The sequence below is a fragment of the Lissotriton helveticus genome, chromosome 4_1 (genome assembly GCF_964261635.1).
Source record: "Lissotriton helveticus chromosome 4_1, aLisHel1.1, whole genome shotgun sequence".
Lineage (NCBI taxonomy): Eukaryota > Metazoa > Chordata > Amphibia > Caudata > Salamandridae > Lissotriton > Lissotriton helveticus.
Window position 1 is genome coordinate 2,116,050,660 of NC_136063.1, and position 15,936 is coordinate 2,116,066,595.

A 15,936-nucleotide genomic window follows, 5' to 3' on the forward strand; every position below is an offset into this window, starting at 1 on the left:
TAAATCCCGTTCCAAGAAAATTCGAGACGAGCAAATGATACTGTATGAAATGATAGATGGTATTATGAATATTGATGTTTCCTGATGGAAACGTAGTGACAAGGAGGGAATGTGGAAAAGTAAATTTTGCCATGTTCTGTGTCCCTACGCGTCCTCCATCATATGTTATGTGTGCATGATTAATATGCATATGTATTCCCCGTGTTCAATTAAAGACGCAATTACAGTTGTGTCCATTACTAGTATGCCAGTTTCCAGTTCTCGTGAAAGCTACGAGTATTAGGCCTATGTAAAGTCACGTTGCCACGTTTCTCAGTGTGCACGTTATTTCATTGAAAAGTCCCCGTTTCTAGGCCTCAAAAGGGCCTGGACACCAGATTTCAGCTCCTGTCTCCTGAGCCCTCGCTGAGGAGCGATACAGCCCCCACCTGTGTTCCTGACCCTTCACTTACTTCATGCCTCACAGTGCCCGGCTCAGCCTGGCTCTGCCTCTGAGTTTGCCAAGAGTATGTTATGATTCCAGTTATCAGTTCAGTCCTCCTTCTCTGCATTCCTAAGCTACTGAATCGCATCAATAGTTTCCGTCATTGTCTAGCCTTTACGTCTCCATGTAAGAGAAATACTGCATTTAATGGTCATTTAATATGCTTCATCACGCACTACAGGTAGAATAATGCATGCTCCAGTCTTAGAGTCCGTTAGCCTCTCCCCTCCTGACTCTTAGTTTATATCAACATGTTCTCTAAACATCAGATACTAGATAGGGTTTAGGTACATGTCGCCCTGACTCTCCAGACTTCAGTCTCTGCTCCTAGCACAGAGTTCATAGCCCCCAGCTTCTCCTAGTAACGCGTCATTGCCAGTTTGCACGCACCACCAGGTTAGAGGTCCCGGCTCCTTAGGTAGCCCCCTCCATGTCTCCACCCCATTCATGACATATTCTGTTACGTTTACATCACATGTCTATGTATACGCCTCTGTTACACCCACTTTTACCCTTATCTTTCGCGACTGCTACTGCTCCACCCATTGCTCCGCCCATTGTATGTACTGTAATGCAATTGTTTTAGTATATATACTTGTGCACTGTTATTAAATGTTAGCGCGCTCATCCCAGATCCAGCCCCGGCAGCTGCCCGGCCTTGCCATCCTATTCCCGTGCAGGTTGTCCTGTTCCTGTCCTTTATGCTGTATTAAACCTGCAAAACTCCTACTACCTCGAATCTTGACTCTTATTTATTGAGCTATCTGTTATTGCTATGCCTAGACAAACCTAGATCCGGTATTATTTATTTATATACCACAGTTCCGAAGGGGTAAGTTACTACGTGAAAAAGACTGTTAGGAAGTGCAGTGTTTCAGGGAAAAATTGCTGAAAATCTGACAAACCTCATGTTTAACACATTGTCCCAGTTAGAAATAATGGCGAGAGAGGTCTGCTACTCAGAAATGAGAATTGTAGGTGGGCAAGCTGTGTGTATGCTGTGGTATGTTTCCATGTGGTCCTGAGTTGGCACCTGTGACCATTCGATAGGAGCCCTAGAGTATCATTTCACTTGCTTTTGATTTGCCAAATATTTTGCACTCAGTTCTTCAATTGTGTACACCCTAAAACAGTTTCAAATCAACGCGTATGACAACCCCAGGACATCCCGAGTAACACAAATATGGGTTAAGCTGTGGGAGGGATATGTTTCCTGCATGAGTAAGACTGCAGGATATTACCATTTTGTGAGAAACAATAGTTGTAAATCTGACATGTGTTCAGGACATTTTACCTGCCAGCATATCATGGCAAGAAATGGCTAGCCTTCTCCCGCGCATTCCTTCGGTTGTGCATAATTGGAAACTATGTTGATTGTTTACTTTCCACATAGTCATGGATTTTTCATATGTCACCTTTAAACAATGCTCCATAAGCAATCATTCTGCCATAATTCACTGATCTGCAATAATACTTCATAATTGCTGTATATTTGGTATTTCCAGACATTCAAGGCAACATTTCCTTGGTTAGAGTGCTGGGGTTTGCTGTTAATGTGCGAAATGGAACAATTATGAAGCAAATGTGCTTACAAAAATCTCAACATTTTTCTTTATATCTTCTAGGTGCAATGAAATATTGAAGCACATGTTGCACCTATCCATAGCCATGAATGTGCTTAAAACAAATCTAGTTTGGGTGCACAAACGACCCAAGAGGTGCATGTGTGTGCACAGTCTCACATCAGTCTTGTGGATACAGCTCTGGAAAAGCAGTGCACAAACATGTCTGCCTTGAAAGTGTTAAACTATGTAATAGCTCCATCTAAGGTGGTTGAATACCTCTGCACGCTAAGCCTCTGTTTATCTTGAAAAGCATACCTGACTTAACAGACATCCTCCACAAATGCTGCTATGTAAGAAAGTTTTTATAGATCTCCTCTGAGTTGCAAACACTTGTACAGTCCAACCCAAGTTTCCATTTAAGGTTCTGGAAAAATTGATGAAATCCTTCCAAATCATATTTATGTTGGGACCATGTATGACGAGGATAGTTTATAAATGTAATTTGGGGCCTATTCACAAAGGAATTATGGAGTATATAATGAAGCAAGTGAAGATGTTGCTATTAAGAATATTATGTCCTATGGGGCTGTAGCACTTTCATAGTTTTGTGGCAGCAGTTAAGGCTGTTGGTGGTATTTGAATTGACGTTGAAACATTTGATTAGTGACTTTAAACACAGAGCTGATTTAAATGCTGTCAATGCAAATCCCCCTACGTAAAACGACCTGTACAAATTAAAACACCCCACCCTAAAAATGTTTGTGATGCATCTTAGGTAGTTGATATCAAGGGGTTGATGATAACTCACAGAATTGATATTGAACTAGTTAATAGTTGAAAAGACAATGTATGATGTATTTAATCTTGGATCAAGGTAAAAAAAATGGTAATTGAGTGAGACATAAATCCACTGAATGCATGCAGATTGTTCCAGTCTTTTATCTCAGAAGTAAAATGCAATTATGATGGACTTTGTAGAGGTAATGACTTCTACTTGAGGCTTTACAGATCCATTTATTGTATTTTTAAAGATCTCCATGGGACTGAGCCCACTGTTATTTCTTGTCTTGTGACATTCAGTAAGGAGAGTCACATAGTTCCAGACTTGTCTTTTTAACTTTCATACTTTCTTTTTATTTACAGCATTCTTTTTTGAAACTAGCCAAGCCTCTCTCCAGCCTGACTCCATTGATCATTGCAGCAAAAGAAGCAATCAAAAATAGCAGTCGTTAGCATGGAGAGCCCGTAATCTCCTGCTAGTTCTCTCGGAAAACACAGGACTGAACCGATCTGTAAAACCTCAACTCCCGCGCTGCAGGACAGATGGAAGTGATGACCGATGAGGATAACAATCGAGGGGTGCACTGCAGCTCTCCAGGGAGGGCAAACCTTCATGTGTCTTCTTCCCAATTCCTTAACTTATTTTTGGAGTTAAAAAAACATTTGGGCAAGACCAGATCAAGATACATTGGAAACTGTCAGTCTCTTGATTGGTTATAAGGGTACATGAAAAAGGAATGGCAGCGACATCACATCGAACAATTTGTGCATTCTCTTTTGAACTATTGGTTGTTCTCTACAAATGCACAATCCTCTCTTTTGAGTTGTGGTTACCTTATTGGACAAAAAACAAAGTTACACCTATATTCACGGGAATCTTCTGACTGAACATCCGGTCACGAACTAGATCAAAAACACAGTGCAGAATATGGGTCGTGTTTTCTTCCAGGTCTCCGTAAATACAGCACAGTGAGGAGGTTCACTCTGGAAGTTTGTTAATTTCACATCTACACCGAAAGCACTCCTCTTCGCCATTTTTTTGTTTCTGTTTGTCTGTCGCTAATTCTTTTTTGTAGTGATGCTCTTTAAAAAGGTACTTACATACTAAAAGAAAAGTTGTCAACGTTTGGTGACAGAACTATATGTCATCAGGAAGTGATCCTAATTACAACAGGAAACATGGCATTGTGAAACTAAAATGTGAAATGGTCTGTTTGCAGAATTACCTTACATGAATTGCAGTATTGTGCTTCTTACCTGTTTCATCAGTTCATTAATTGATAATCTCAGCGATAAAGCATCCACGGCTACAATGAAGTATCGTGAGGTTTACTCCATACCAGGCTTATGTCCAATGATTTCCGTCCAAGGTGATTTAACAGACTTTGATATTTTCTGTCAAAGCCTAACAAACTCATCCCCATAATGTGGAGTGCACAAATGTAATACTACTGCAACCCGCCTTATTCATGACTTGGTGCCTCTTAATTGTGAACAGATATGTTTCTATGCCTTTCTGTAATCTGGGTGCATTTGGAGTCCTCTTTAGCAGAAGCACATTTGTGTGCACATTAATCTCCTATTGCTAATCGTAAGCACAAGTACTTAGTTTATCCGGCCTCTGGTTACACTGCATCCACTAATGCAAATAAATGCATTGTTTCACTGTGTCTAGAACCCGCATCTCCAGTCTTCCTGTATTGAGGATTGGCTTACTGGTAAACTGTGATAAAATGTTGTATGTGTGGGGGCAACTGGTTCCTCTGGTAATTCATGGTACTTATCCTTTCTTTTGAAGATAACGTGAACATTCATATTCCTGTGATGTGTAGAGAAGCACGAACATAAGGTTGGCAGTAGATGGGATCTGGTTTACTGTAGGAACCTTTTGTAATGAGGCTATGTGAGATCTGTCTGGATAAAGATGCAGGAATTGCAATCTATTTGATTGTCAATAAAGTCTACTCCAAGTTTCACAGATATCAAGAAACACCTTTGAAAGGCAACATTTTGAAGTTGATACATCAACGCTGTTTTACACAAGGAATAGTGGACTTGAGTGGTGAATTTCTGGCAAACTGCGGCATTGCTGGTCAGTTGTCTTTTGGTTATCATTGGACTTCGAAGGAGAGTAGATTTCTGAGCCCTGTTCTTACTTGACAAAACCCATTGACCTTTCGCAAATTGCAGTCTCTGTGGCTCACACACCTTAACCTTCTCAAGTAGGTACATTTGTAATGTGGCTTGCCCACATCCATCCATATTAAGCACCACAAATAAAAATGTATTTGTAATGCCTGTCAGACTCCCTCCTGTAATCCGTTTCATTACTCTCTAGTACCTGCGGGGTTCAAATACTCCTCCTCTTACTCCAATACAACTGAGGTTTCCCAAAAATATATTAATTACAACCTGTTACTAAAATATTCCATGATATATATATTCTGGTTCACAATGATTAAAAAAGCTAGGATATTTCTTTTCTGCGGGACAACAGACACTACCTGGTTATTAATTTAGATAGTGCATTTATACCACCCAGTACTAGATACACTGCTCTCATGCCACAAAATTGTTCAATAAAAAAAGTTTTCTTTTTTGCAAATCATAATAATATTTGTCAGTTCAATTTACATGCAGTAATAACTGAATATTGCCTACCAGGATACATATGCAGAGTAGGAGCACAGACACCCCTTCTAATAGTCAACTTGATGGTGAACTGGAAAATTATTTTGTCGCTAAGCTACTATCAAGTAGTACAATCCTTTAGGAAGTTCCTCACTTCAAATTACACTTTGTCTGTGTGTGTGTGTGTGTGTGTGTGTGTATGTCTGTCCTTGTTGATTTCTCCAAACAGCAGTTGGTATCTTCACTCCAGGTTATTTCCAAGAATTGGTCAGCCAGTAGCTTATCAGGTCATAGTTTCAAGTTTAATTTTTATTCTGTGGTATGTACTAGCTAATGCCAACAACCTTCAGTGAAATTCTCTTCCACCTACCAAGCAGGAAAAAAAGCACACAAAACAAGAGCTGACCAGTTTTGGCAGTTTGTGTCATTCTCACTAGCGGTAGAATCACACCTTGCGCATGAACCATGAAATCTGACCGAGTTGCAGGTTTTCTTGTGGAACGAATATGGGGAAGTATTTCGCCATATCACAATATAGTTTCACCCATACCAGTTCAAAAGTGTGAAAGGTTCAGTGGACGCACACAAAATTGTTTGAACCTGTACAAAGGTATAAGCAAGAGGTGCAATTAAATCAGGTTCATCTTCCTCTTACATAGTTACTTGGAGAAAAAAAGGATTTTCTTTTAGAATTCATAGTTTGCTTGAAAAATAGTTTCCATTGTATGGCACTGGTCATTCATGGCTCATGATCTGGTAAAACTGTACATTGCACAATTGTATGTATTCAACAGGATGTGCACTTGTGTATGCAGTGTTGTCTGCTCTTAAAACTAAATTATGTAATTGCATTATTGCATTATAGAACACTTGCTAACCCCCACCAAACATCCATTACAAATTGTTGCAACTAGCAGGACAGGGTCATTGAAGTGTTTCTCTGTAAATCATTCCAATGTTGCAAGACAAGAAATCAAACATCAGAATGTCCGAATTGCCCCCTAAATCCTTAAGAACACCCTGCACTGTATTGTTGTGCTTTCAGGATATCCTGCATGTAGGGCCCTACATAATTAGTTTTAGAAACAAAATTAGCTTTTTCCAAATGTTTCACATATTTCAGAGACTTGTGAGACATTCAGATGATAAAGTTTAAGAAACTCTACATAGGCTCAGTGACATTGTGTCACAAATGGGATCAGGAGGAAACATTTGCTGTCAAATGGTACACTTGGTTATACAGTTTTATAAAGTGTTTCCTCCTTAGAGTCACAATGGAGACCAGCAATAGTGAATATCCTGATGTTTGCTATGGCTCCCCCACCTTTATCCAGCAGAGACCGTTTTGATAGACATACTCTAATGCAGGTGTACATCACAAGTAGTACCTTATTTCAGTGAAAGTCCACTTGTCTGAGATCCACACTGTGCAATTATAAGGCTTTTAGGATTATGAGACTCGAACAAACTTTAAATTGGATGCATAATAATTATAGTGCAGTGTAAATACACATCCACATTGCTGTGTGGAGAATAAATATGCAATATTCACTCTGATCACTCAGTTTGTCTTTGCAGCCTTTAATAAGGAGTTATCAGCCAACATTAAGATTCAGAGCAGCAATGGTACACGGAATAGGATTACCTTTCAATGGAAAGGGACTTGTAAAGCAGATGCTAAAATCAGAACTAGTTTGAGATGCCGACATATGGTTAGGTATACAGTCAGATCTAGTAAATGTAGAAAATGAATTGATTGGGTAAACTGAACATTTTAACTTATTGCATCACTCCTTTTCTATGTTGTAGGTCCTTAGAAATCCTTGTAATTCTTTCTCTGAGGGTTAATCATGGATATACATTAGTGATTGCAATGCCATAACACCTCTGTATGTTAAGAATGTTTTCTGAAAGGGGTGTCACTGAAATTTAACATTACATACCATTGCCAGCCATTGATTTTGGAGTTATGCATTTTAAAGAGCCATGCATTGTCCTGTATTCCCCTTGTGTCACAGAAACGTTGTATTTGTTGCTCCTTCATTATATAAGTCCCTGTGTAATGGTCAGGCACTGGGTTTATGAAAACTCTGAAATCCATGTTTATGGTATTGTGCACACAGGTGCACATTTGTGCTGTAAGCACATTAAAGAATTGTGTTGATGTATTTATTTGTGCTTTGCCCATGCAGTTATGGACCCAAGTGATTTTCAAGAATCAGATGATGTCTGCTTCAAAGGCTAACATCATCCCAGTGAAATAAGTTATGGTTGTTCATGATGGTAAAAGTTGGATCAGTGTAGCACATTTACCTCATGTGAAGCTGCTGCTTATAGCATTGTACTCCGCTATTTGTGCCTCTTGTACATATAAAATATTTTTAAAGCCCTTTCACTTAGTATGTACATTGATTAGATCAGTTGACGCAACTTCTTTTTCTGTATATACATATATACACAACACAGAAATTTAATGATCAAATGAAAAATAAGAAAATTTAATTTATTGAAAACTTGGACAGCAAAAGACACCAGAAGTATGTTAATGTCTGTGTTTTGATTATAGCACAAACTCAGCCTATGTGGCTTAGCCAAAACTTGAATTTTGGATTCATGGGTGATTGTGCCCCAAATATATTCAGGATTCATAGTTCTGCTAGCTGTAGAGCCTAGCAGTTTTTATCACATGCTACTGCGTGTTGCTTTTGTCTCTGGGATCTTGTCTTCATTTCTTCTGCAGGGATACCTACTTGGAATTCCTAACTGTGGGTGTTATGTCAGCACTCTTTTTTTATTTCAGTATATTACAGACTGTTCTGTAGTGGAATTGTTCTTGCCCAAGACATAACTATGTAGCTTAGATACACGGGGCTGTATTTGAACACTCCACTACCCTAAAAGTGTCTTGATGTGATCAAAACCTGGACAGAGGTAAAGATCACTGAGATACATGTTAGATCTGTAGTTATGTGTTCCCACTTTGGGTGACATGTATTTATTTGCCTGTTGAGCAGAATAGCATAAGGAGCAAAATGATCACACAGTTCCCTGAATTATTTTGCTTGGTGAATTGATGTTTTCTGTTATGTTTAGTTCTGAGGCCATAAAATGGTACGATGATACAGTATGTGGTTACTCTGAACAGTATCACTTATTTCCTGAAAATGTGGAGTCACAGCTAATGATACGAGATAGGACAATGCCCCCAAAGACCTATAAATTATGAACTATCAGTCAGTCTTAACATTTATGTTGTGATTTCGTTTTCCATTGTAATGCTAATATTTCCCTTGTGCGCTGGCAACATCTGCTCACCAAAGCTTCATAGAGGGAGTCATGGAAGAGTTATAATTTGAAATGACAGTGGTCATGGTTTTTAAATGCATTCGTAATACCTTTTAAAAATACAATTGTAGAACTTTTTACACTGCACAAATATTTTCGTTTGTCAGGGATGTTTAGCATATGGTATGTTTGGGTATATGTTTGACTAAAGGGCATGTATGAGAGCATGCAGCAGAAGAGGTATAATGCTATTCAAATATTCCACCAATGAGAGCCTAAACTATTAATACATGAATTCCAAACTAGTGGTCCTTTGGGCCTTCTGGAAAGGATTCACCCAATCGGATTAAAAAGAGTTTGAGAGAGACTAAGTGAATGAGAGGAATTGTCCAAATGAAAATTCCTGGTTTCTATTTTCTGTTTAGAAAAATGCAGCATAGTATTTAATTGTTAGATCCAAGGCTGAAAACCATCTGCAATGGGAGCAACAAATTCACAACTAACCAATTTTTATACTGGATCCATCTAATCATAAAGTGGTAACTCTAGTCTTCTGTTAACTAGTTTAACATTCTTTGGGATTTGGCTCAAACAGTTTTTTCATACCCAACAGAAAGTCACATTATTTCTGTATAGGTTGATGTGGCTTAGACAGTAAAGTAAAGGCAAATATATTTTTAATGGAATGTTAGTTAAAGAAAAGTCAGTTTGCATTTACCAGGCCGGTTGGTACCAAAATCATTGTCAATGATAATGCTTTACTAAATCTTGCTGGTTTTCACCGGCAACCTTCAGATGCTGTTTGACATTGTCACTCCTGAAGTTAATTGTGACAATTTCATTTCCTGGGGATCAGGTTACCTTCAAGCAGAAGGTAGAAGATAGATTTAGCTCCTAATAAAGTCAGCATTTCTAAAGTAGCATGCTCATGTCCACACAATAAAAATGATGTGCCTGTGCACTGGTGATATAGATACCTTTTCATAGCCGAACATTTCAGCTATGGAATTGTTAATTTAAGTTTATCCTGCTCGGTGTTGCTGCAGAAATGGGGGTTGTTATGCCCTGCTTGCACAAAATGTTGCAGTGACATGGATCAGGAAAAACAAGAATCTGCAGGTATGAAGGAGAAGTGGGTATGGGTGTTGTGGCGGCTGTTTTGAGAAAATAAAACCATTTTAACACAGTCTGAACAAGAACCTTGCAGTGATGGGAACATCGAAATGCTATGTCCCACATGCTAATTAGTTATTTAGATAGTTTCTCATTTTGGGTTTTTGGACTTAAATCAAAAGTAATTATTCATCTGTTTATGCACATGTGGAATCTATGTATATTTACTCATTGCACTTTTCACTTCAAGCTCATGGTTCCATTTCACATAACGACATGCTTTACCCTGCGGCACCGTGTATGAATATAGTTTCACTGTGCTCGACAAGACATTGACTTTGTTGTTCACAAGAGCTTCTCAACTGATTTGCTTTAGCACTTGTTTACTGAACCATGAGTGAGCTGTCTGGAACAACATTCTTCACTGGGATTCCACTCGTGTGGCCTGGAATATTTTATGCATCGGTTCGCTTTTATTCTTACCTCTCATAATAAAAATGTTTGTAATCAAATATGTCATCCATTTTGCTAACAACTTATTCAGTTTTGTGTGCATTTTCTTCTTATTTTCTCATTCATGGGTCAATTGGAGCGGTTGCTACTCGCTTTCAAAGCTGGTAATCCAAAACACTTCTGATACACTCCTGGATGCAACTGGAGGTGGTGCATTTAATGAGGAATATTAATCAATGCCAGATGATGAATACCTCTTTTTACCACATCTTGGGGATGCACAAGCAAGCTGCAATGTAGCCATAGTTAGAAATCTTAATATACGTAAAATGCGTTCTGGTTAAATCATGATTCTATCTCTCCAGATCACAAACTTACATACGATTGACCTACTTTGCAAAACATTATCTGGAAAAATTATTCTGCTTGTTGGTCTCTCAGGTACCTGATTGTATTCTGCGTATCTACCAGGTTATGATCATGTGCAGGAAAATGGGAACAAACTCTCGTTCCTGTTGCATTTCTTCACTTGGGATCTGGGTTGGGCTGAGATTGGAGTAGGTGGTTCGACCCCTAACTGATTAAGTTAAGGTCAATTTGAAGGCATTACAAATTGTTAGTGTTTGCCATGTGACCGGTGTACAGCAGGAAAAGCTAATGATCCATCTATTGCAGAAGGCTATAGATTTGAAGTTCGTGGCATTCATATGGGATTGACATTCAATATTCATTTTGTTCCCTGTAAAAATTGGCCATTTATGAATCACACATATTGTATATGATTTTGATCCTATATATTTAGTTGTACATATGTGTATACCATGCACACGCGTTTGCGTATGTGAATATGTGTTTACATGCATTTCCATACATGCATGTTTTAGTTAAAGACCTACAGAAAACCAGGACAACTGCGAGAAGAGTTCTAGCATAGAAATGTATTTTGTGCTTTCACATTCACACCTCGTTCAGTCAGAATCATCAAGTTTACAGATGTACTAGTATCTATTTGCGTTTTGCTATATGTACAAAACATAAACCAAGAGGAGGAGCCTACATTTCCACTGTTTACCCGAATTGTATCTCATTTTGCTGTACATTCCTTTTTATAGGGCGTGTTATCTGTAAAATAAAAATGTGTAGTGAAATTCTTCTGTAACTTTGGATAAAGAGGTACCTTTCATTTGTTTTTCTAAACTAAGTTATTTACTTTTGCAAACATGCTGATGGCATGGATCTTTTTTTCGGACCTCAGCGTTCCTATTTTTTTTACAATTTTCATTTGTTTTCAAGGTTAAGTTATTTTAAATTGTGGTTGAAGCAATAGAACATTGAGTTATGGATCGTGCATGACTGTGTCTTGAATGTAAAAAAAACATTGCAGTTTGAAACTTGGACCTAAAGTATTGCGAATAAATATTATAAATACCACTCAAGTATGTCTTATTTGCATTTCTTCACCATGCTTTCACAGGTACAATCATTGTATCAAGTATGTTTTGTAATGTTTTATGAAGCAACTCCTATTTCTGATTTTGACCTTTCTAAGCACTGTAGATAAGAAGTATTATTGGTACCCAATGTAATGGTGCTCATGTTTTTGAACATGGAAGGAAGAATGACTGCGTTAGCCTTGGTGGTATTAAAACTTGTGACTTTCAGGCACACCAAAATTCATCACTGAATGCTTTATTCACCATTTACAGACTTCTATGTTACAGGAATTTTGTTGAGGACTCAACCATTACCTCTCTTGCTGAATTAGCATAAATTATATAATAAGTACTTCGAGACAAATGTTCCACAAAGACAACATATGGCTTTATTAACTCAAGACAATGCAGAAAAGCTTTGGGTGGGTGGTTTTAAGTTGCAGATTGTAAAATGACTGTTGGGTAAATGCTACAAGAATAGATAAAGCAGTGCGGAGTCATTGGGGAGATGTCAATTATATTGCACAGGCGGATGTAAGGGCAAAGGATTAATCGAGAACCAACAACCACAAAACAATAAAATAAAGTTGCTTTAAGCATCATTGGCAATGCCGGAGCTATAGGAGTTGTCAATTTTAATGTCTTTTCACTGTGTGGTATGGAGTGGATGTATGTGGATTGGAGTGAAATTGTTGTGGAATCGTGTGGTGTCAAGTGGAGTTATGTGGAGTTGAATTATGTGACGTGGTGGGCATTGGAATTGTCCAAGTAGTAGTGATGTGGTGTTGTGGAATCGTGGAGTGGGATTGTGTGCCATAGAGTGTAATCATGTGCAGCGGGATTGTGTGCTGTGAAGTGGAATTATGTGGTGTGGTGTTAAATTTTATAGCATGATACATAATGTAAGTGAGCAGATCACAAGTTGACTGGCTCAGTGCAGCAGAGTGCTTTAAATGAACTTTTCTATTGTAGCGGCAGCTCGTAGAACATTATGGTGTGTGTGGGGCTCGACTGAGGCAGGATTACCAAAACCAAATTGTGTGTGTGGAGGAAACTGCTACGTTATTAGGACAGGTCTAAGCACCTTTGCTGCTTATTTACAAACAATATAATGGAACCAGACTATCCTGTTGGCTTAAATGATGAACAAACACTGAAGGAGGAAGTGGAGTTACCATCTTATACCTCATTATAACACATGTGTGGCTCATTCCACTTGTTAAGAATATATCCAACTCCGTTTCAAAACATATGCAAGAAAGTTCTCCTTGAGCTGATCCTTTTGACTTATGAAATGGGTCAGAGACAGGTTGAACAGGTTAGGAGAAACGCTTCAGGTAGAATGACAGTGAAACTCGTCTTACATTGTGTGACTTCAAGGTTGGAGATTTGTCAAGAGTTTGTAAACCAGTATAGGTGAACGAAAAGCAATTTAAATTTCATTTTTCACCACTCTTGTCAGCGAAGGGATCATCGAGCGCATCCAATTGGTTAGCAGTGAAGTGAAAGCGGTGTGGCCAAAGTAACAGCTGACAATTTCCCAATAATAAAATGCTTGTTAGCAATAAAGAGGATGTCATTGGTGACTACCTTTTGCATGAGGAGAATGCTGTAAATCTACCTATGAAAATTATAATAACAAGAGTACAAAGCAGTGTAGACCATGAGCAAGGGTAGTTTGAGAAGTGGGGTACTTTTTCAGCAGACTGAAAGACCTGCTGTCTTGGAATTGCAACATCACACAATAATAAAATTAAAATAATGGATGGGGTCTTGAAACTTTTCAAACTTTCTCCCCCCGGTCACAGATCTGAGTTTATTTTAACCCATCATTATTTTGCTCGCCACATTGCCCCAAATTTGGTCCCAGCCATATGCAAGTCAGTCTTCACCATGCTTCCCATGGGAACACTCTAGGTTAAACTGCCAAGCCAGATCTTGCCTGGACCGCAAACAAGCCTCTTAGGACCAGTTTTGGGGTATCACTTCATATCAGCCAGGCTAGCTGTAATCCAGTGGCACAGCGAGCAAGGGACCCATGTCTGGGCATACCCTTAGCCGTTTAGGGCCCACATAGCAGCATCACTAAATAAAATGATGGACATAGTGTTGAAACTTTTCAAACACTCACCCCCAGTCACAGATTGGGTTTAATCCATTGTTATTGTGCTTGCCACATTACCCCAGTTTAGACCCAGCTATATGTAATCAGTCTTGACCCTGCTCCCCATGGGAACAGTCCAGCCGAACTGACAAGTCAGGTCCTCCCCGGACTGAAAACCGGCATCCTGGAACCAGTTTCGGAGTATCACGCCTCATCAGCCAGGCTAGCTTGAATCCAGTGGTGCGGCGAGCAAGGCACCCATTTCTGGGCATACTCTTAGCCACTTAAGGCGCACACAAGAACGTTACAAAATAAAGTGAGAAGAGTATGCTCAGACAAGTATTCCTTGCTCACCATGCCACAAATTCAAACTAACTGAGAAAGCGACGACGACCAAACCCAGTGTGCCTGTCCACTTAGAAGATAGATGGCTACCCCTCGCCACTTTTAGTCAGAACAAGGGCCAAAGGGATTGACGAAAGTACACAGTATGAGAGTCTCAAAGGTCAAGCATGTTTTTATCTGCAGCTAGTTTCTTCCAAGATGAAGTTTTCAGCCGAGTAGCTGATCTAAACAGCGAGGTGAATGTATTTGCAGCGGATTTGTATCCCCACCCAAACTGCATGCGTTCATACATTAGAAAATATGAATGTATAATGAGCTCCCAACAGCAACGTAACCACCAGCCAGCAGTTAAATTTGCACTCTTTCAAAAAGCAAATTACATTTTAAAGGCATTCTTGAATGCTGGCTGATGATTCACACTCAGTGAGATCAGAGAAATAATGGTCAACATTGATGAAACTTAATTGATCCATAATAATAAAATTAAGATTTTTCTGGTGAGCATGTACAATGACAGAATTAGTTTTTGTCATTCTAACCAAAAGAATGAGCCACTTAGTGTTCTCAGCTGATTTGACTCCTGAAGTTCTTGCTTTCAATATAAGATCACAAGATGCAGTAAAATCAGCAGGAACCATTTCAAGAAAAGTCCTATAAGATTTAGATTTTGGACTTCATGGAAGAATTTTGTGATGCTCCAGACCTCCGCAAATCATGGAAGTTAACAAGAATCCCTGATGTTGTCTTAACATTTTTTACATGATTGTTTAATATCAGCAAAGCAAAACTGTTGCAATCTAAAGTTCGTGAGTTCGGACCAGAAGCCGGAAACATTGGTGATGGCTTTGAAGATATAAGTAAAGAAGTGGAAGACAATCCCGTGAATCGACAGGTTTATGCTTTGCAAATGTACTGTTTTTTCCAAAATCATGTTTTATGAATTACATCACGGCAAAAAGAAAACTCTGATACACATGATGACTGCCCACTTAATCTATGATGAGCGTAAACCTAAATAGCTATTCACTTCAATGAATAGGATTGATGTGTCAACAAGTTATATTGACATAGTACAGGCATGGACTTGTTAGCAGCTCATGCTGTAAATTCTTGTAATTCTGACAGCACAACGCTTACAAGTCACTTTACCAGGAGAGGATTTACAATTGCTGCTCTTGATAATTTTGATTTTGAACAGATCTTTTTTGTCTGGACCATTCAGCACCCTAATGCTGCCATGGTGCTTTTTCAAGACTGTACCAATGAAGTAGCTGCTGGAAAACAAGCTGTGTCCGCTGCAGACATAAACAAATGAAGCTGCAAACTTATAACCCAACTGCCCTGCCAACGTGTGCAAAATCACTACAAGCCATCAACACATCCCAGTCTACCGGAAAGTTTCAAAATGATCGAGGACATGGATCTTCTACCCGATGCTGCGGTCAGCAAAGCTGATTTAACTGAATTTATCATATCGCTCATTAGGTGTAGACTGAAGGATGAAGAGAAGCCAGTTCCTCCGTGGGCTGGACTTCATGCTCTAATCTCACAAAATACTGTCCCATTGAAGAAGGTTGGGTTTTTACCAGTATTACCATCTTCAGTCACAAACTTCGCAACAGAATACACAGCTCTAAAATATTTCCAAAATGTGTGTGCTCAGCTTGAAGACCAGCCTATCCTGCTAATTTTCTGTGATGAAGATGTTTTGCATATTGCATCTGACATTTTTATGAGCAATCC

The 15,936-nt window shown here is 39.0% G+C and overlaps 1 protein-coding gene across 2 annotated transcripts in view; it reads left to right on the plus strand.

The window, feature by feature from the left end:
- Positions 1–5,434, plus strand: part of PAK3 (p21 (RAC1) activated kinase 3) — a 357,271-nt gene extending 351,837 nt beyond the window's left edge. For both annotated transcript variants that reach the window (XM_078688801.1, XM_078688802.1), the window contains exon 15: positions 3,193–5,434. In XM_078688801.1, the coding sequence (XP_078544927.1) occupies positions 3,193–3,282 (90 nt within the window). In that variant the 3' untranslated portion in view covers positions 3,283–5,434. The remainder of the gene's footprint in view (positions 1–3,192) is intronic.
- Positions 5,435–15,936: the final 10,502 nt, after the last annotated feature.